Source organism: Urocampus carinirostris, chromosome 2 (genome assembly GCF_059441175.1).
Source record: "Urocampus carinirostris isolate Australia breed hairy pipefish chromosome 2, RoL_Ucar_1.0, whole genome shotgun sequence".
Classification (NCBI taxonomy): Eukaryota; Metazoa; Chordata; class Actinopteri; order Syngnathiformes; family Syngnathidae; genus Urocampus; species Urocampus carinirostris.
This window is the reverse complement of record NC_142350.1, coordinates 48,833,565-48,855,647: the sequence shown is the minus strand read 5'-3', so window position 1 is coordinate 48,855,647 and position 22,083 is coordinate 48,833,565. Positions and strand designations below refer to the sequence as shown.

Here is a 22,083-nt window from a genome sequence, read left to right as displayed (position 1 = left end):
ACAAGCCATTCTTAGAACAACTTTATGACCACCTTTTTCATCAAACTTATGCAGAAATAGAAGCCAAGAGCTCTCGCATCCAAAGTAGGACTCGTTCCCCTTGACCGAAAATGCATTTCGAAGTCATTTATGATCCTTTTTTCATCCAATGGTGGACCCAGTGACAGGTCAAAAACACTGAAGCAGTGCATTAGCATGACTTAAAGAAGGGCTTGTTCAGGAGTCAAACCAGGGACCTCTCGTAACAATCATATCCCTACACCGACGAGCTACTTTTGACACTTTTTAAGTACTCCTTTTTCTTCAACAGCTTACTCAGCGACGGTCAAAAGTGAGAAGCGCATAAGAACGTCTTTAAGAAGGACTCATCCAGGAGTTGAACCCGCTAATTCCACCAGGATAAAAGAGGATATCTCCACTACAGTTCACAGCCAAGGCATCTCACCAGCAAAGCTGGGTTTGCAGTATTTTAAGACATTTTAACAGAAGAACTCTACATGCACCTTTCTTATGAAACCACCCTTGCACGAATCATACCACTAGACCACAAGACGTCATTTATGAGTTATTCTTTGGAAGTAATGTCTATTTGTGACTGTCGATAGATTATTTTCTTTTGTTCTCTACCACAAGTCAAATACTTCTTTTCATTACTCCTCCCCAATCAAAGTTATTATGATGATTGTCTTTGTAAAGTGTCGATTAGAAGTGTGCCCAGACGCCGGTTCTAAATCTAAATTGCTTCTTATCAGATTGAAACGTTGGCAGGTTACAAACCGGTTCTCCCAAAAGTTGTTCCGGAAAACTTTCATGATGCTGCAGGATTTGCCATCGTGGCCATGCAGGTTATGTCCAGGGAGATTGTGAAACTTTTAATAAACAAGTTTTATTTTGAAATTATTTGCAAATTGAATTCCCTGTTGTAATTGTGGATTCTTTTAAATTCTGTCCGATTCGTGATTGGACATCCCGCTCACATAACTTTTTCACCTGTCCTCTCAGGTAACTCCGCCCATTTGGCATCAGCATATAAAACAAACCCCGGGTGACTTTGTGAGAATGTTGTGGAGTTTGCGAGTTGCAGCGCTAACATGTCCCCGGCGCTAGCTAGGTCAGCTCCCAGCGAGCTCAACCACTGGTGGAGCCGACTCAAGTTCCGCCTCCAAAACAAGAAAGGATGGAACCAGATGCTGGATGAGACTTTTATGCAACACACAAAGTGGTAAGAACTTTAGATAATAATTATAAAACTTCATGATTAACTAACTGTAATCGTAGGTTGAATTCATCAATGTTGCATACAATGTTCCCTGTAATTTTCCACGGGTCTGAGCGTTCACACAAAGTCGGTGAGCAACGCTTGAAACAAGAGTAAGCAACCATAATCCCAAGTGTGGCAACTAAATCATTATCAAACATGTCCAAAACTTGACATCAAGTTACCTTTTGTTGAGTTTTCGGCAGTGCAAAATTATTTCTCTTTTGAATGAATTGACTCATGTACTATTGCAAAGGTTGTACGGCCTACAAACGTCCTTTGTTCTTACAATTCTTTCACAAGATATCCATTTCTTTTTTTTCCCCGCTGTATTTTGTTGCATAATATTAACATTTTGGGGGGCTTATTTAGTCGGTTGCAAGATACAGAATTTTTAGTGGAAGTACAATGTTGGCAACAAGATTCACTTGATATAATTGGAAATAATTTGAATGCAACACAAACTTTTTCTTCTTTTTTCTGTGTTTTTTTTCTACTTTTTTTTTAAATTCCTTCATAAAAAATCTCATTTTGTTTATTTTTTTCAGAGCTGTTACTTTTTTCTTTTTGTTCTCTACTTTATTTCCTACATTTCTTTCTTTTCTTTTTTCTGGCTTTTTCCTAAGTTTTCCTTCTTTTTTTTTCTCTTCCTTTTGTTTCTTTTTTTCCTCAGCTTTTGACGAGTTTTTCATTTTGGTATTATTTTCTTTTTTTGTTCTATTCCCCCCTTCCCTTAAGTCGTTTTGTGCATAATTTTACATAATATTTGGTCATGTTGGGATTAAAGAAGCAAAAACCACCCGAAGAGCCGTTTAGGACCCGAAAGAGCCGGTTCCTTTTAGTGAGCCGAGCCGAAGAAGCCGGTCCTCGACAAACTCTACTAACTTTACTCAACTTCGTTCTACTTGGACTCGACTTCAAAATACCGCATTTAGGACACAACGTCAGGGGAACCCGTGTATTGTTACCTTCATGCACTGTAACTTTGACTTAAGTCGCTTCTTAATTAGTAATTTCGAGTCCTCATTTTTGTGCGCTGGCAAGATTTTCTTGTGCGCTGAGAATGTGCGAGCAGTGCACAACTTAGAGGGTAAAAATGGTTGCATATACAGTACCTAGACTGGTCGTGAATGACCTAAAGTGGATAGAAATGTTAGACTAAGAGGGTATGTACACTTGTGCAAGTCCTTTATCACTTTCCTTAGAATCAATTCATCTGTATAGCTATGAACGAATGTAAGAGGAAACCAGAGTGCTTGAATGAAAGCACGTAGGTAAGGGGAGAACATGCAAACTATGGTGGCGGGATTTAAGCCAATGACCTAAGAACTGTGCTATGGCGTGCTGACCACTCATCCACTGTGCCGCATTTAATAAATACACTATGATGAAATTATAATACAATTCTACAAAGAATGGGGAAGAAAAAAAATAACTTAATTAAAAATAATAATGGATATTCGATAAACAAGTAAATAAATAAGTAAATAAAACGATCATACAAAAATTGTTAATAATATCAGAACTAAAAATGAATAAATATATAATCAATGAATACAGTTATAAATATTTACATAAACGGAAAGATTTTCTTTTAAATAAATAAATAAAAGATAAAACAATGAAAAATAACAAACAATTCCAAAAATACAGGTTGAATTAAAAAAGAAGAAAAGGAAAAAAATAGAAATAAAAACAGCAATTAAAAACAATTTGAAAAATAATCAAACACACATATAACAATACAATCTAAAAAATAATAACAAGGAATAAAGAAAAAAAAAATAAACCTTAAAAAAATCAGAAAATGATAATAGATAAATAAAATAAAACTAATGTTTTAAAATTTAAAAATAAATGAATAGATAAACATAAAATAGATAAAACAGTCATATTAAAAAATAAATGTATTACTGGAACAATAAATGATTACCTAAATATCCCCCCCAAAAAAACAACAAAATTCCAAATCAAAACTATCCAACACCCATGAAAAAAAGACGTAACGACAGTGTTGAAAAATAATGGCCGAAAGTTTATTCTAATTAATATAATTTCCTAACAATCCCTCGCAGCATAACTGACATTCCTCTCTTCTACGCGGCGAAGATGAACAACGCCGGCTGTATCAAGAAGCTGCTCGGCTGTTCCTCCACCAACGTCTTTGAGAGAGGTGTGTCCGATTACCTCTTTGTCTTTCTTCCCAGTCCCTGCTAAAGAAAGCTTTCCCAGAGGATGATGCTGCCACCACAATGTTTGACAGAGGGGATGGTGCCTTCAGTGTTACGCTCAGACCAAATGTAACACTTTATATACAACCCAAAACCTTTCATTTTGGTCTCATCCGACCAGAGCACCTTGTTCTACATGTTGTTTGTGTCTACCGTGTGGCTTTTAGTAAACAAACAACCAAGCCTGTTAATGATATTCTTTCAGAAAGGGCTTTCTTTCCCCATAAAGGGCAGATTTATGCAAAGTACGAATAATAGTTGTCTTATGCACAGATTGTCACACCGCAGCTGTGTATGCCTGTCACGGAACGCAGTGGAATGGAAGAAGTGGGGTGATCGGACCAGAACGGAGGCAGGAGGCAGGAAGGGAGAACTCAATTGCGTAACGATCCAAAAGTTTTATTTAACAAAATAAAATTTGTCCAAAACTCTGGGACATGACGAAACAAACAGTTGATTCTTCCAAATCAACTAAACATGACAAGGCATAACAGAACAGACAATGTTTTAAACTAAGACAGGACAAGGCATAACAGACCGGGAGTGTGTATATGTATAATGAGCCAGCCCCCGCAAAGCCCAGAATCCAGCCTTAAATAGCAGACACAATTAGTTAAACTGCTTCAGCTGTTGCCCAGAGGGCGGGGCAGACTGGTCACCAAGGCGACCATGACAATGCCTGCAGGTCATCCAATGTGATCATGCGTCTTTCGGTTGCTTCTCTGATTAGTTGTCTCCTTATTTTGGCCAAAGGTTTATAGAAATGGCCTGGTATTGGTAGGTTTGCAGTGGTTTTATGCTCTCTCCATTTTGATATTATTGCTTGCACGGTGCTCTGGGTGATGTCCGAATGTTGCGAAATCTTCTTGTATCCCATTCTTGCTTTATCCCGGACCTGCCTGGTGTGTTCTTTGGTCTTCATAATGCTGTCTGTCTCCTTTCACAGACCTCTGACCCTATCAGAGTGAGGGTACATTTAAACTGAGACTTAATGACTCCGGTGTACTTTGTTATTGATAGTCATCTAGGTCCACATTGGATAATCCAGAAGATGTTGGGGAACTTCTGGAGTTGGCTGAGCTGAGAAAACAGGGGGCCAAAACCTACTTTTCAGTTTTTACGTTGTAAATATAATGTAAAATGTTGAAATAATTTGGATTGTGTCTCACGTGTTGTGAGTCTCACATGTCTCTCTGATTACCTGTCTGTCTATGTCTCTACCAGGCGCGCTGGGTGAGACAGCGCTCCACGTGGCGGCCATGAATGACAACCTGGACGCCGCCGTGGCCCTGATGGACGGAGCTCCTGAACTCATCAATGAGCCCATGACCTCTGAACTCTTCCAAGGTCAATCAAATAACACCAGAAAGGGAGAAAACGGATAATGTGATCGATAACTCTTGATCAAGTGAAAATAGTGAAATATAGTACTTCATTTAAAGTTATTATACAATGCTGTGAAAAAGTATTTGCCCCCTTCTTTTTTGTATATGTATCACTCATAAAAGTTTCAGGTCATCAAATTAATTTTAATATCACACAATGACAACACATGGAAATTTTAAACGCAGATTTGAAATGTTGATTCCATTTAATAAGGAACAAAAAAATGAACCTACGTAAGAAAGTAATTGCCCCCTTAATCTGATAGCAAGTTGCGCCACCTTTGGCAGCAATAACAGAAATTCTAAGTTCACCATCATTGATAAGGAGTCTTTCACAACGCTGTGGAAGAGTTTTGACCCATTCTTCTTTGCAAAATGCTTTTAAATCTGCCATAATGAGGGGTTTCTAGCATGAACTGTCCGTTTAAGGTCACTCCACATCATCTCAATTGGATTTAAATCCGGAATTTCACTTAGCCACTCCAGAACCTTCGTTTTTGGTTGGGTTTTTGTTGACATTTAGAGGTCGACTTGCTGCTGTGTTTCAGATCATTATCCTACTGTATGATCCAAGAGCACTTGAGTTTGAGGTCACGAACTGATGGCCTGACGTTCTTTAGGATCTTTTGGGTAACATTAGAATTAATAGTAAAGTAAAGCACCCACAGAAAACACTGCCACCACCATACTTTACTGTTGACATCATGTAACCAGCTGTACACCTTTCAAAAAATTCAATTTTTGACTTAACTCAACTTTATTTACAAAACCCTTTAAAACAGCCACAACTACAGGCAAAGTCCTGTACACGAAAAAAACATAGTTAACAAAAAACCTTAAAAGACAATAAAACAATGAAGTTAAAAAGGTATGTAAAAAAACAGTGAACAAAGTCTCACGTTGGGTCAAAAGCCAAAGAAAAAAGATTTAAAAATGGACAGTGAGGGAGCAAGGGCAAATTGTTCCAATGTTTGGGAGCTGCAACAGAAAAGGTTCCTCTAAACTTTAGAACTCGGAACGTCTGACGGCAGCTGATCAACTGACCTGAGGCACTAAGCAGAAGCATGACAGCGAAGCAGAAGCACTGATTGGGCTAGGTCCATTTAAATATTTAAAAACAAATTAATTGGTCTTAAAATGAATCCTGAAATGCACAGGCAGCCAGTGGAGGAAAGCCACAACCGGTGCACTGCCCTCCTAACTTATATGTGCCAGTTAAAAGTAGAGACTCATCAGTCCATAGAAAGTTTCTCCAAAAGTTTTAAGGATAATCAAGATGCTTTTGGGCAAATGTGAGACAGCTCTTTGTGTTCTTTTGTGACAGCAGTGGTTTTCAGCTCAGTTTTCCCATGGATGCCATTTTTGGCCAGTGTCTTTCTCATAGTGGAGTCACGAACACTGACCTTTACTTAGGCCAGCGAGCCCTTCCATTTTTTTTCCCAATGATTTTCAAAGTTATTTTGTTACCTCCTGGATGAGTCGTTGTCCCACTCTTGGAGTAATCTTAGTTGGCCGACCAATCCTGGGAAGGTTCGCCACTGTTCTCAATTTTCTCAATTTGTGTATAATGGCTCTGACAGTGGTTCACTTGAGTCCTACAGCCTTGGAAATGGCTTTGTGACCTTTTACAAACTGATAGATTTAAATCAATAATTTACGAATTTCGTCTAGAATTTATTTGGATCGTGACATGACAATTGTCTCATCTCATTAGCCGCACCGCTTATCCTCATTAGGGTCGCGGGGGGGCTGGAGCCCATCCCAGCCATCTTCGGGCAGTGGGCAGGGGACACCCTGAACTGGTTGCCAGCTAATCGCAGGGCACACGGGGACAGACAACTCATTCGCTCATTCACACCTAGGGACAATTTGGACCGGACAATTCACCTGAAATGCATGTTTTTGGAATGTGGGAGGAAACCGGAGTGCCCGGAGGAAACCCACGCAAGCACGGGGAGAACATACAAACTCCGCACAGAAATTCTGGAGCTGGATTTGAACCCACGACAGGTTCCCATGACATGAACTGTGCCGCACAAGCGCTAACCACTGCGCCGCCGTGCTGCCGACATGACAATTGTGTTCCTGAAATTTCATAGCCTACTAAACGTTGTCCAACACATTCAATTTGAGTAATTTCTTGATTCAACATAGGTGTTGGCAATCAATTTTGGGTGTGACCTGTGGAATTGAACTCGGCTTTCCCAAAACTGTTGTTAGCAACAGTTACTTTGTAATTTAACAAAGGGGGAATTACTTTTTCACATAGGGACAGATACGTTGAGTTTTTTTGTGCCTTAAAAGATGAATCAACATTTCAAAACTGCATTTTGTATTTCCTTGGGTTGTCATTGTGTGATGTTAAAATTGGTTTGATGATCTGAAACCTTTGTGACTGATACATGTACAAAGAGGAAGGGGGCAAATACTTTTTATCAGCACTGTATACCATACCTACTATTCTTTCTTTGTAATACTTAAAAATGTTCCAATGTTTTTTCTCTGTTCTAATTTTGGATGTAATCTGTGGCCTAATTCTTATCTAAACACCATAAAAACATGCCAGGATATCCGCATGCCAACAAAGAAAAACGACCACAGCAACAAAAACGAACCCAGCTGGAAATATACTAAATGATCATGGCAGGGTAGCCGGATGCTTTCGAGAAGGTATAGGGAGGCTGGCTGACCGAAAACATGCAGTAAGCAGCCAGGATAACCGGGAGCCAATGGCAAAAAAAAAAAAAACTACCACAACAACAAACACGAACCCAGCATGGAAAAAACAAGGAGAATGGCAGGCAAGCCGGCTAGCTGACTGCTAAAGGGGCTAACTTGGACCAAACAAAACTGGAAGCCTTCGGGAGCCAGCACACTAACGAATAGTTATCTTTACAATAATGTATTAATGGCACGACACACGGCGAAAAACACATGAGAAAAAGTCACAATCAAATACCTAAAAGGAGGCAAAGGCAAAAAAGGAACACAGGCTGTACATGACGGCAGGTAAACTTAACCCACGCAGCTTTTGATGATCAAAGCACTCGGACAAAACAGTCGGAAATCCCCCAGAGTCTGTTTTTCAACGGGACTGCCATCGTTTTAATTCCTTGATGTCTTCTGGTGATGTCACAGCTCTAAGAAATATGATGTCAAACTGTCAACTTTAAGAATTAATTTCTCAAGATCCATGGCGTGTGGAAAAATTTGGAACATATCTGTGGGGAAAAATACTACACGTGTGAATAATTGAAAGAAAATTGGTCTTTTGTAATCCTTTTAACATAGTTAGGATTCAACAATAAAAATAAAGGTCGATTAAGAGTATCTGTTATGCGGTTTCCATTCAATTGTCCTTTTTCCGGGACTCAGGTGTGACCCCCCTCCACATCGCTGTTGTCAATCAAAACTTTTGCCTTGCCCATCATTTGGTGAGTCGGGGGGCCGACGTGGCCACACCCAGGGTCACTGGAGTCTACTTCAGGAAAAGGATCGGAGGACTTTTATATTACGGTGAGATATAATCTTGTTTTTTCTTATTATTTCAAAATAAAAGCTCATTGCGTTCCCTTTCCCTCTCCCCAGGCGAGCACATTCTTTCTTTCGCAGCCTGCGCAGGAAACGAAGACATCGTCACCTTGATCATCAACGCGGGGGCCAGTACTAGGGTCCAAGACTATCGAGGTACCACACTTTTTGAAACAAAAAAATCAGCTACGATCATTAAAGCCCCAGTGTTTTATAGAACTCCACCTAGTGGTGTCAAAATATTAATTTATTTAAATAAAACAGTAATGGTTGAAATAAAATGCAAGAAAACACATGTAGATAGTACACATGAAGGTCAGTCTTGTGAATTAGGCATCTTCTGTTTTTTTCCACTGTTTCCCTCTCTAGCGACTCATGTTAGCCATTTGGCTGCAGGCTAAGACTCACCCTAGCTGCTATTGTTATTGTTAACTATTCTGAGTAAATGGGGCTTGCTTTGTCCTTCAGTGTCACTCACTTTCCACAACTGTAGTCGCCGGGTTCCAGGATCCAGGCATTTTCCTCTATTTTTCCAATATTTCCTTCTCTAGCCACTCATGTTGGCCACTAGGCTGCAGGCTATGGTTCACCATCCAACTGCTCTTGTTATTGTTGGCTGTTTTGTGTACATAAAGCTTGCTTCATCTTTCAGTGTCACTCACTTTCCACAACTGAAGTCGCCGGGTTCCAAAATCCAGGCATTTTCCTCTATTTTTCCACTATTTCCTTCTTTAGCCACTCATGTTGGCCATTAGGCTGCAGGCTATAGTTCACCATCCAACTGCTCTTGTTATTGTTGGCTGTGTACATAAAGCTTGCTTCATCTTTCAGTGTCACTCACTTTCTACAACTGAAGTCACCGAATTCCATGATTCAGGCATTTTCTGCTCTTTTTCCTCTATTTCCTTCTCTAGCCACTCATGTTGGCCACTAGACTGCAGGCTTTGGTTCACCACCTTACTTCTATTGTTAGTGTTAGCTGCTTTGTGTAAATAAAGCTAGTTTCATCCTTCAGTGCCACTCACCTTCCTCAATTGAAGTCACCGATATCCATGATTCAGGCATTTTCTGCTTTTTTCCACTATTTCCTTCTCTAGCCACTCATGTTAGCAACTAGACTGCAGGCTTTGGTTCACCACCTTACTTCTATTGTTAGTGTTAGCTGCTTTGTGTAAATAAAGCTTGTTTCATCCTTCAGTGCCACTCACCTTCCTCAATTGAAGTCACCGATATCCATGATTCAGGCATTTTCTGCTTTTTTTCCACTATTTCATTCTTCGGCCACTCATGTTAGCTACTAGGCTGCAGGCTATGGTTCACCAGCTAACTGCTGTTGTTATTGTGAGCTGCTCTGTGTACATAAAGCTTGCTTCATCTTTCAGTATCACTCACTTTCCTATGTCACCGAGTCCCATGATTCAGCCTTTTTTTTTGTTCCATTGTTTTCTTGTCTAGCCACTTATGTTATCCGATAGGCTGCAGGCTCTGACTGATAACTAGCCTCTATTGTTTTTGTTAGCTGTGCTGTGTAAAGCTTGCTTGGTTCTTCAGTTTTGGACGTTTTTCTTTTCCAGCCAACCATGTTACCAATGGCTAGGCACTATTGTTATTGTTAGCTTATTCCTGTAAATATACTGTAAGCTGCTTAGGCCTTTGACTTAAGACGTTTTTTCACTGTTTCCTTCTCTAGCCAATCATGTTAGCCACCCGGCTGCAGGCCATATGTCACCAGTGGGCACCGTTTTTATTGTTAGCCGGTTTTGCTTTCCAAGACTGGCCATGCGAGCGACCATCGCGGAGTCCCGTGATGTAGGCATCTTGGACTTTTTTCCACTGTTTCCACTTCTAGCCACTCATGTTTGCCATTCCCCATATCCCTAGTGATGAAAAGTGACTGCAGAAGGAATGAATGAATGTTGGGTGCTTGGCTGGAGGCTATTGTTCTCTGCTAGCTGCTATTGTGATTGTCAGTTGGTCCTGCTTTGTCCTTCAGAGTCACTCGGCTTCCACATTGCGTTGTGCGATATTTTACTGGCCTTATTTTGTTTCTCCCACTATCTGCAAAAGTTAGCCAATTCCACCAATGAATACCATCATTCATGTCCTGTCTTTAGCCTAAATTTGTTTCTGAACTTTGCCATGAGGTATCCTTCCGACTTCTGTGGTGTGTCTTTCTTCTGCTACAACGACCGATTGGGGTGTCACTTTAACTTGGTTCCAAACGTTTGCTTTCTTTTTGTAGGCAACACCGTGCTTCACGTTTTAGTGCTGCAGCCCAACAAGACGACGGCATGCCAAGCAATGGACTTGATCATGGCCCGAGATGCCGAGATGGACCAGACGGTGGCGCTCGACACTGTGCCCAACTCACGAGGACTCACGCCTTTTAAGCTGGCCGCAAAAGAGGGAAACACTGTGGTCAGTCCAAATGCTCTACAATCCATCTCTCTCCCACTCTCTTTTAACTCTTTCACTCTCGTTCTAGCTCTCTCTACCGCTCTCTCTTTTTTTCAGTCTGTCGCTCTCATTGTCTGTATGTTAATTTTTCTATTCTATTCTATTCTATCTACTCTCTCTCCTCCTCTGTCTTTGAAAATCTCTCATATTTTTGTCCATCCATCGGCATCTCCATCTCTCTCTCCCTCTCTCTCTTTCTTGCTCATTATCTATCTTTTTCTCCCTTTCTTTTGTCATTATTTTTCTTTTTTCTTTATTGACCTCCCTTCTCCTTTCCATCTGTCTTTTTCAATCTCTCACTTTCTGTCTTTCGATCGGTCTCTCTTGATCTTTCTCTATCATTCTCTCTATTTAACTATTTCACTCTATTTGTCTCTCTCTTAATGACTCTCTCATTATCTCTCTGTCTGTTTCTCTTTGTATTCCTCTCAATTTACCTTTTCCTGTTTCTCTTTCTCTACTTTTATAATTATCTAATTCTCTCTGATTATCCCACTCTTTATTTTTTCTCTGTTATTCTTTTTTATCTATCAAACTCTGTCAATTTCTTCTCCATCTCCCTCTTTCATTCACTCTGTTTTTGTTATGATCTTACTCTTTTTCTATCTTTTTGTTTTCTTTAATCCCTCTCAATATTTTTTGTCAGTTCATGACTCTATCCATCTATCTATGTATCTATCTATCTATCTATCTTTTCCTACCTCTTTTGATATGTCTCCCATTTCTCTCTCTCTCTCTCTCTCTCTCTCTTTCTACCTCTTTTGATATATATCTATTTTTTCTTTATATATATATATATATATATATATATATATATATATATATATGTCTTTATCCGTCTTTCCCCATACCTCTCAGCATGTCCATCTGTCACGTTATCTTTGTCTTTCTAGCTATCTCTCTAAATATTTTTCTAATTTCGGTACGGGAAATTTCATACATTAAATCGAATTTAGTTTACTTTATACTACATTTAGTTCTAATTTATTTGAGATTTTTTTTTAAACACATTTAAAATGAGCAAAGTTTTCTATTAATCTCGCAATTTTTTTGTTGTTCTGCAGTATACTTTCGCAATCTGTACTCTCATTTTCATGTTTGTCAGGCTTTTCAGCACCTGGTCAACAAAAGGCGTGTGGTGCAGTGGAGCCTGGGACCTTTGACCTCTCATCTTTATGACCTAAGCGAGATCGACTCCTGGGCCGACGACACGTCCGTCCTTGAGCTCATTGTCGGAAGCCCGCAGAAAGAGGTGGCTCCAAATAGATTTTGAATGGCAATTCTGTGTAAAATCATATGTAAAGATTCGATTAACAGTGGAAAACAATTCATAGTTTTATTTTGAAGAGACCAACAGTATGCTGAAATGATACAGTGTTCTAAGTGTAATTGATTGTGTTTCATTTTGCTGTCTGACGTACTCCAGAATGGTTACGATAAACTTATTGTTTACTTTTACGCACTTCACTAATAGTTCAGTCAGTTCTCTGATCGTTTCTCACTCGAGCTTTGTCTGTAAGTTTTCCTAATTCTTCCGGACAACATCAATGGATACATTTAATGATATTTTAACTGATACAGAAAAGGGGGGGGGGGGTCAAAGACGTTCACAATTGCTCCACAATCTTTTGCTGGAATTCTTAATCACACACAACACATGCATGCATACATACACACACTTATATGCAGTAATCCCTCGGTAATCGCGGTTAATGGGGACCAAGACCACCCGCGAAAACTGAAAATCCGCGAAGTAGCGCCCCTTCAAAAATGCTTAAAAAAACGTATACAGGTATACAGTATACCCCCCTGTATACATTACACCATATAGAATACGGGTAGAGAGAGAGAGAGTGAAATTCATGGTATAACAAAATAAAAAAACTGTAAAATATGTCGTATGTACACTGACTGCGGCGAAACCACTACGAACCATTCAGTATGATTGTATTAACCGCTCTCAACCACATGCAGCAATCGCAGTTTATTTCGTTTGTTAACACTACCGGTTACACATTGAAAATAAAAACTGTGAAAATGTGATATTTGATGAGTGTTTGTGAAGCGTTTTGGGAAACAAAAGTTAGAAAAATGGTCTGTGTTCATTTTAATGAAAGTGAAAGAGCTACCTTCTGACAATAACAACATACTTTAGCTAGTGGCATCGAACGGCTTTTACAACAAATACACGAAACCACCCACAATTAGCCGTGTGTAGGTAGTACAAACAACCGCTCGCTTTTGGTATAATAAAGTCAAACTTGAGATGAAATGTGACAGAAGAGAATATACTTACGTCGCATCGCCGAGTTCCTCCATGATAAACTGAGCGCCACATAAGAAGGGGATGAGGTGGGAGGAGTTAAAGAAGAGGGGTGAGCGCAGCGGTAACTCACCATGACTAAGCATTGTGTCAGGGCCTCCCCCTCCCCTTCACAATAAGAGTGTCCACACCGTGTCCTCAGTTGACATAAGCTCGCGCTCAATGGTGTCAAGTCAATAAATCCTTTTTGGGTAAGGTATATTTTTTAGACCCGCAAAGCTCTGAACCCGCAAGAGTGGAACCGCGAACTAACAAGGTTCCACTGTATGTGGTAAAACAGATTAGATCCGCCTTTGGAGCAGATATAATTTAAACAACAGCACCTTCCTTTGTTTGTGACGTGTAAGTGCAGTTAATTATCTGCATTTTTAGTAGACGTAGTATATCAAAGCTTAACCGAATAGTCCAAAGCACTATTAAAATGTGTAAAGTTTGTGGCACCTAAATCTTTTTATCTATTTGTTTTCAACCAATGCAGGCCAGGCGAATACTAGAGTTGACCCCAGTAAGGCAGCTGGTCAGCCTTAAGTGGAATTTATATGGAAAACATTACTTCAGGTAGCCTTTAATGTTGCTATATATTTATTCTTTGAGTAATATTTATTTACGTTTTTATTAATGTTATCAATATTACCTTTCCAGAATCCTGCTAATTTTCTACCTGCTCTACATTGGAATATTCACACTGTGCTGCGTGTATCGCCCTCTAAAGGACATTCCTGAGAACTACACGTCGTCAGAGATGGATAAAACTATACGTGTTCAGAAAACGCTTCAAGTGCGTTTATAGTTTGTTTGTTTGCTTGTTTCGCTTCAGTTACCAAACTGACCGCGAGTCTTGTTTGTTTTTCAGGAGAGTTATGTAACATACGGAGATAAACTTCGTCTGGCAGGGGAGATCATCAGCGTCTTGGGAGCTTTGGTCATCCTGTTGCTGGAAGTAGGATGCAAATTTTACTGTCAGGGAAAAAAAAAGCATGCTTGAACGTGTTGTTTAAAAAAATATCTTTCTTCTTTTGCTGGATGTTGCGACACATGTTGCCTCCTATTCACTGGTGCATGTAGATGAAGTGTGAGTTTTGGAAAACTAGTTGTCTGAAGTGGAATCTTTCAATTAAGGTTGGGCAATACTGGGAATTTTGGTATCGATCCGATCCAAGTGAATAGTGTACATGGTAGTATTGGTCGATACCGATCCAATCCCTGTCATTTTTGCTGGGAAAAGTCATGATTATTGAATGATTTGACCCTCCCCTGTTTAGGTGTTAAATTACGATAAACACATCAAAGATTTTAGGAACTGAAATGTTTCATCTTTTCAAATCACTGCATTTCAATTTTAACAGTATAGAAAAAAATATAAATATTTTTTTATCGCAACTGTTGCACAACAAAAGCCAGGACATTCAAACCAAAATAGAAGCAATGTAAAAAAAAAATACAATTAATCTATGACAATGTAAACTCATCTAATCTCATCTCATTAGCCGTACCGCTTATCCTCATTAGGGTCGCGGGGGGGCTGGAGCCCATCCCAGCCATCTCCGGGCAGTGGGAAGGGGACACCCCGAACTGGTTGCCAGCCAATCGCAGGGCACACAGGGACAGACAACTCATTCGCTCATTCATACCTAGGGACAATTTGGACCGGCCAATTCACCTGAAATGCATGTTTTTGGAACGTGGGAGGAAACCGGAGTGCCCAGAGGAAACCCACGCAAGCACGGGGAGAACATACAAACTCCGCACAGGAAGTCTGGAGGTGGATTTGAACCCACGGCAGGTTCCCATGACATGAACTGTGCCGCACAAGCGCTAACCACTGCGCCGCCGTGCTGCACAATACTAAAATAATTTATATCACAAGATATTTTGAAAAAAAAGTCAGTGATGGAAATGAAGCGTCAATTGTCTCTCATCAGCTCTGTTGCCATAGTGACAACAAATTAACAGTGTTTTTGTTTAGGAACAGTAAAATAATTGCATTTTTGTTGCTGCTTGTTGCTATCTGCAGAGTGCGCTTTTCCCAGATGTTTATGTAAATCTGTTGTATTGCCACAGTAGCAGACCACACAAATAACACCTAGCAATGTTGTTTTTTGTAGTTGAAAAAAAGTCCATACCATGCTGCGCTTCCATTTTGCCTCTCACTTTTAGCTTCTCTTGGGGTGGGGGCAATGATTTTGCCCTCTTTTCTGCCAGGCAGGCGGGATACAGTAGATAAACAGGTAGGGAGTGGTGCTAAAATCGTGCTGTCAGTCAATCCCTCGGTCATGAAAGTGGCCAAAGGCGCTGGGTGAGAGAGAGTAGGGTGCAGCTAGCCACGTTTTCAGAAAATTGGTGGATGAGTGAAGTATTGATCCCAGAAAAATAGTATCGATCTGATCAAAGTACGGGCTAAGTAGCAATAATAACACTATTTGAATTTGATCTGCCCACCCCTACTTTCAATTGTAATAATCCCGCCCACTTCCAAATACATCCAATCAAAACTTCTCATTCACATTTCTTTTATATACATTTTTGCTCCCTTTGCCCAAATCAGATCCCGGACATCCTGAGAGTGGGCGCAAAACGCTATTTTGGTCAGACGGCACTGGGAGGCCCATTTCACGTCATCCTGTAGGTTCATCAAATTGCCTCTGATTTATGATATATTCGATATTTTTTGGGCCCTCACATATTTTGTTTTTCTACAGCGTGAGCTACGCGTGTCTGGTTGTGCTGCTGTGCGTGTTGAGAGCGTGCAGCGCTAGTGGAGAGGCCGAGGTCATGGCCATTTGTTTGGTGCTGGGCTGGAGCAACGTCACCTTCTTCGCCCGGGGTTTCGAAATGCTCGGCCCCTACGTCATCATGATCCAGAAGGTACATTAAAAAAAAAACCTCACTTGATGAGCTTTTTATATAGTTCAGAACTATGTAAAAAAACTAAGTAAGTAAATAAAACAAGTTGAAAAAAATATGTACAACCAAGCATGGTACCAATATTCAAAGGAATTACAAAAGAACGTTTTCTTTTTCAATTAGGCAAAGAACGTGTAGTGTTTCTCCCCCTAATTATGCAGATGTGTTCCAAAATATTCCACCGACCATGGATCTTCATAAATAAATTTTCAAAGTACCTCATATACCCTGTAGCTGTGATGTCACTAGATTACCAGAACTCAAAACAATGGTGTGTCCCATTGAAAAGCAGATAGCGATTGTAGTAATCACAAATGCATAGCACTCATTACCGCTTGAGGTAATTGGTACTGAAGTTCCAAATGATTTGAGGAACTTACAGTGGATGTGAACTGTGGTTCTGCGCTTTCGGCCTGGCAGAGGAGATACCATGACTCAGCCATTGCACTCCGGCCCATGGTCTTTGATTTTTGCAATCCGGAGATGGAATGAGAGCTTGCTCTGTCCACTCCACGCATCGGCCCGGTATTGCAGTACCTCCGGGAACGGTGCATTCGCAATGATCGCAGCAAGGCTTTAGGGCTAGGACCTTAGCTTGGCCTTTTGGCTGAGAGTAAGTGTCCCGGCTCCTAGGCTTTGTAGCGTATTATGAACTGACCGATAACGGATAATGGATAATGAATAACGAAGATGGAACAATAACCCTTAAAAACCCCAAAACCCCCCACTTCGTTTACCGTGTCGCTGGGGGGCGGAGTTTGGTGATTTTATCATCTAAAGGTGCGTGGGGTTAGTTTGCCTGCCGCGTTGTGCAGCGTGCGTTCCGGTTTTGCCTTCGCCTCCCTTTAGGTATGTGAGTGTAACTTTTCCTTTCGTCTTTTTCTCCGCGTATCTTGCAATTAATAGAATACTGTCTAGATAGGTCCTCGTCAGTGTGCAGGCTCCTGAATATGACCAGTTTGGTTTGGTCTAGGTTAGCCCCATTAGCAGTTGGCTAGCTGGCTTGCTTGCCGTGCTCATTGTTTTTTCTCCTAGCTGGGTTCGTGTTTGTTGCCGAGTTGTTTTGTTGTTGACTCGCAGTTATCCTGGCAACTTACTTCATGTTTTCGGTCAGCCAGCCTCCCTTCTTTCCCCACTGATCGGTCCTGGTTCCTTCTCTAAAGCATCCAGCTACCTTGCCGTGCTCATTTGGTATATTTACGGCTGGGTTCGAGTGTGTTGCCATGGTGTTTTTTGTTGTTGTTGTTGGCTCCCAGTTATCCTGGCTGCTTACTGCATGTTTTTGATCCGCTGATCAGCCCAGTTAGTCTTTTTTAGCAGACGGCTGGCATGATGTATCCCGGATGGTTTAACCCCTTCTAAATCTGTTTGTGTGGGGGGGTTTTTGCCAGTTTGCCCAATTTTGGCTGCTCACCATTTGTTGTACCATTGCTGTTCCCACTTGCCACACAACCCTTAGGCATTCTCAACAAAAGCTACCAAACCTTGGCTTAAAAGGCTCAAATCTTTTTCAACTAATTATAATGTAAACCAAGATGGTCAATTGGCTGGATTTTCAAGATTATTACAGTATTTATTTTACATTTAAACGTATATATTTATTCATTACATTGTTTCTAATTAAAAGTGTTGCCATCTATTCCCGACCTTGTTTTTCTCGTAGATTATATTCGGTGACCTGACCAAGTTTATGTGGCTGAGTATGATTGTTCTTCTCGGTTTTTCGACTTGTAAGTTTACCCACAAATTCAACTACCAAAATAAAACGTGAACAGAGACGTGACTGACCTTCTGTCTGACTCCTCAGCCTTGTGGATGGTGTACATGACGCAGGATCCCGAATCCCTGCCGGCCTATCGCTCCTTCCCCATCACGCTTTTCTCCCAATTCGAGCTCAGCGTGGGGCTGATCGATTTGCCGGTGGACCACAGCTTCTACACGCCGCCCATCGTCCACGTGCTGCACTGCGCCTTCTCCGTGGTGTCCTACATCCTTCTGCTCAACCTTCTGATTGCCATGATGAGTGACACACACTGGAGGGTGGCCCAGGAACGAGATGAGCTCTGGAGGACTCAGGTAGGATTTTTTTTATCTTAAACTGGATTTTGTTTGGTTTTACTCACTACTCCCATCCCTGGCCCGGAGTTTAACTGCAGCCCCCTAAAAAAAGAGACAAACCTACCAGTGGACATCACTTTTGATGTTCACTAGTTGTTTAGACCAGGCAGCACGGCGGCGCAGTGGTTAGCGCGTGTGCGGCACAGTTCTGAGGTCATGAGATCGAACCTCCTGTGTGGAGTTTGCATGTTCTCCCCGTGCCTGCGTGGGTTTCCTCCGGGCACTCAGGTTTCCTCCCACATTCCAAAAACATGCATGTCAGGTTCATTGGCCGGTCCAAATTGTCCTTAGGTGTGAATGAGCGAGTGACTTGTCTGTCTCTGCTTGCCCTGCGACTGGCTGGCAAGCAGTTGAGGGTGTCCCCTGCCCACTGCCTGAAGACAGCTGGGATGGGCTCCAGCACCCCCGCAACCCTACTGAGGATAAGCGCTGCAGATAATGGATATGGATGGATGTTTAGACCAGTAATTCTCAACTTGTCTGACTTGAGGAACCCTTACCATCCAACCCTAATTGCAAAGCTGCAACCCTTATTAAGAAAAAATATTCCACTTTTCAATCTTGTCAAATAAAAAGGATTGTGCAGTTTAAACCACTCACAGTAGAATATATTCACGTTTGGAAAAAAAGAAGACAAAATTACCAGGTAAACCAAAACAACAGGAGAAAGAACAAGAGAGAAAAAGTGAGAGACAAAAAAAGTAAGAGAAATAAATAAAGGAAGAAAAAGAGTGAGAAAGAGGGTGAGCAAAAGAAAGAAAAAGAGAAAGTGAGTGAGATAGTGAGAAAGAAAGAAAGTGAGAAACTTAAATATTATGTCGACCTAATTATCTGGGGGGTTTTTTCTTCGTTTAATGTGAGGTCTGTCAAGACTGCCGAGAAACATGGCAAGGATTTCATACATTTTCAAGCACTTCACCCAAAAGTCAAATCTTTTCCTGACCTTGAAAACACATCATTAAAATTCAAGAATTTTTCCGGATTTCAAGCACCCGTACAAACCCTGTTTTTAAATCACTTGTTTTTTTGGGGGTGGAAGAATTCAGTTGTATTTTTACCATTAAGCGGCGTCACATAATACACACTATCCTCTTGATATTGACAAAAAATAGCTAGCGAAAGCAGCGGTACTTTCTGTTGTCATAGTGAGCGTTTTGCAGGTGGTGGCCACCACCCTGATGCTCGAGAGAAGCCTACCACGCCGTTTTTGGCCCCGGATCGGCGTTTGCGGCCTCAGTTACGGCCTGACCGAGCGCTGGTACCTCCGGTAAGCACGACACCGTCGTCGTTATTGAGATTCCTCACCTAGCGACTGACTCACTTCTCAGAGTGGAGGAACGCAACGACCCCTTGATGCAGAAGATGCGACGATACATCAAAGTGTTGGCACGGGAGGAGGAGAAGCAGGAGGTGGAGGGCACGGAGAAGGTAGACTTGAGCTTGAAGGTCAGGCCGAGGAACAGGAGAGCCATGTCTGGCTGGGAGCAGATTCGACAAAGCACTTTGGGGGCCGACGCAGAGCCCGAGGTGCCCGAGGACGAACAAGACATTCAATTTCTCTAAGAGGAGCCAATGAATGTAGCATTTTTGTAGTCTTTCGAGCCATATGGTGCAATTTTTCTTGCAGTATTACACTGTGGAGGAGAGCTTATTATTTTTTGAGTAGCATATCACACATGTATGGATGGATGGATGGATATCACACATGTAGCAAATGCATTTCAACTTAAGAAGATGAAGATATCATAATTACTTTTGACAAAATGACTAAAAATTAAGAAGATCCATATTATTTTATATGAAACAGTCATTATGTAAAATAGTTAGGCGCATAATAAGAGATGGAAGGTGCTGTTGACAATTAAAAGCACTCAGTAGATAGCAGAACATCTACCACACGTATGTTTGTGATGCCGGCTTCCATTTGAATCCAAACTATTTTCTTTTATTTATTGTAATTATTCTATTTTTCCATTTTGTTTATTTTAATTCAAATCATTTTACCCTATTCGTGATTTAGTTTTCACATTTAATATTTGACTTTGACTTGTCTTTACTAAATTAAATAATATTAATTTTAATTGAATTGAATTTAATGGCACTTAATAAATTTAGATTATTTTCTTGCTTAAATTTTTATCTAATCAAATTATTTTTTCATTTAGATTTGATCTTATAGAATATATTCAACTTAAATTGTTTTATTTATCGTAATATTATTTTCTTCATTTTAATTATTTTAAAATTGTTTTAAATTTCATTTTATTTTTATTTTCAATTTATCTAATAATGATTAGTGAGTTTAATCTATGTGTCTTTTATGGTATGCACTGCATTGCCATTTATTATCCAGTGTACTGCCCCTTTAAAATAACAGAATCCATCTTTGTCCAAATGCAACAAAAGTGAGTCAACTCCTGGGTAAAAATGTATAAATTGGTCCCAAACTGCTCCAATTTTGTGTCTACCATTGTCAAAACATCACCAAAATGTGATGGGCCTGCTTTCTGTTCATAATGTTGTCACACAGAGAAAGGAAAAGTTCACGATAAGGTATGAATGTCACCTGCCAATGCAAACCAGCCCCTATGGGAAAATGCAAATTTGAAATCAGGAAAAATGATCCAAAATAATGAGGGGTTGTTAAGTCAAAAAAAATGGATTCCAAAAAAAAGGTCACAAAATACTTAGTATAGGCTCTATACTAAGTATTTTCTATACTATAGAGCATGGGGCTCCAACGTGGTGCCTCTTAAGTACCGCTGAGGTGCCTCAAACTTACTCAAAAGAGCTCACCAGGTTTGGGTCATTAATGTTACCTGGTAAAACTATTTTTATTGGTCTATTTAACCCCAATTCCAACAATTAAGCTGGTCATTACATTGTAACAACATTGTAACTGCAATTCCCTCCTCTACGGTTTACCTCAAAAGTCCCTCCCTTCAGCTTGTCCATAACTCTGCTGCACGTATCATCACCAAAACCCCCTGTCGCCATCACATCACCCCTGTCCTTCAGCAACTCCACTGGCTTCCAATCTACCATAGAATCAATTACAAAGTCCTGTTCTACACCTGCATGGCCTTGCCCCTCCCTACCTCTACGACCTCCTTCACACTGCCACACTATCCCGCACCCTCAGATCATCTTCCTCCCTCCATCTCACTATACTCCCTGCCCGCCTCAGCTCCACGGAGAGCAGAGCTTTCAGCCGCTCTGCCCCCCAGCCCTGGAACTCATTGCCGACTGACCTCCAAAATTCTGCGACCCTGTCCAACTTTAAATCCGGACTCAAAACTCACCTCTATAGATTTTTCTTGACCTGATCTGCCTCACAAACCTCCCTTTTAACTCTAATGTGTTTTATTTGCTATTTATTACTTGCTTGTTTTACTCTTTCTTTATTGTTGTGTCCTACATGTAGAACGATCTTGGGTGTCCCGAAGGTGCTTCGAAATACAATATATTATTATTATTATTATTATAAAACATGATAAGTCATGTTTTAAAAACACACATAAAACTGGGTGCCCTTTGTGCTTGAAAAAGGTTGGAGACCCCTTGTATAGAGGTTCCCTTCGTCTTTGATCTTCAACATTGGTTCCTTTGACACCTTCTCCTCAAAGTCCTTCATAGTGGTGACCTCCAGCAGCTCCCAATTCCTTTCCCTAAGCCAACTTTCAATTTCCATGAAGAGTTTGAATAGCTGATTGTAATGTCATTATTGCTCCTGATAAAAAAGTGCAGGGTGGTCTTATCTTGAAAATGTGCAATCTGGGAGTGGAGGGTAAATAAATGCACCAGGATGTTTCCTATCTTCGGATGTTTGTAGAAGACAGAATACTTCCTTCTGTGAAAAGCTTGAACATTCTCGCA

General features: G+C 40.6%; 1 protein-coding gene and 1 pseudogene across 1 annotated transcript; both read left to right on the top strand.

The window, feature by feature from the left end:
* The first annotated feature begins 1,075 nt into the window (after window positions 1-1,075).
* Window positions 1,076-21,965, top strand: trpv6 (transient receptor potential cation channel, subfamily V, member 6). The gene is made up of 16 exons (XM_088326896.1): window positions 1,076-1,222; window positions 3,334-3,431; window positions 4,714-4,836; window positions 8,250-8,390; window positions 8,463-8,561; window positions 10,648-10,823; window positions 11,968-12,114; window positions 13,664-13,743; window positions 13,828-13,963; window positions 14,039-14,125; window positions 15,731-15,807; window positions 15,885-16,050; window positions 17,753-17,819; window positions 17,897-18,165; window positions 19,368-19,474; window positions 19,536-21,965. Exons 1-16 carry the CDS (start codon window positions 1,092-1,094, stop codon window positions 19,768-19,770), a joined length of 2,139 nt encoding a protein of 712 aa, XP_088183022.1. The 5' UTR covers window positions 1,076-1,091; the 3' UTR covers window positions 19,771-21,965.
* LOC148372247 (U2 spliceosomal RNA) lies at window positions 16,552-16,641 on the top strand (annotated as a pseudogene).
* Window positions 21,966-22,083: the final 118 nt, after the last annotated feature.

Coding starts and splice junctions, on each gene's coding strand:
- trpv6 (XM_088326896.1), top strand. CDS start 1,092: ATGTCCCCGGCGCTAGCTAGGTCAGCTCCCAGCGAGCTCAACCACTGG. Junction 12,115..13,663: donor TCGGAAGCCCGCAGAAAGAG/GTGGCTCCAAAT, acceptor CAACCAATGCAG/GCCAGGCGAATACTAGAGTT. Junction 13,964..14,038: donor GTGTTCAGAAAACGCTTCAA/GTGCGTTTATAG, acceptor TTTGTTTTTCAG/GAGAGTTATGTAACATACGG.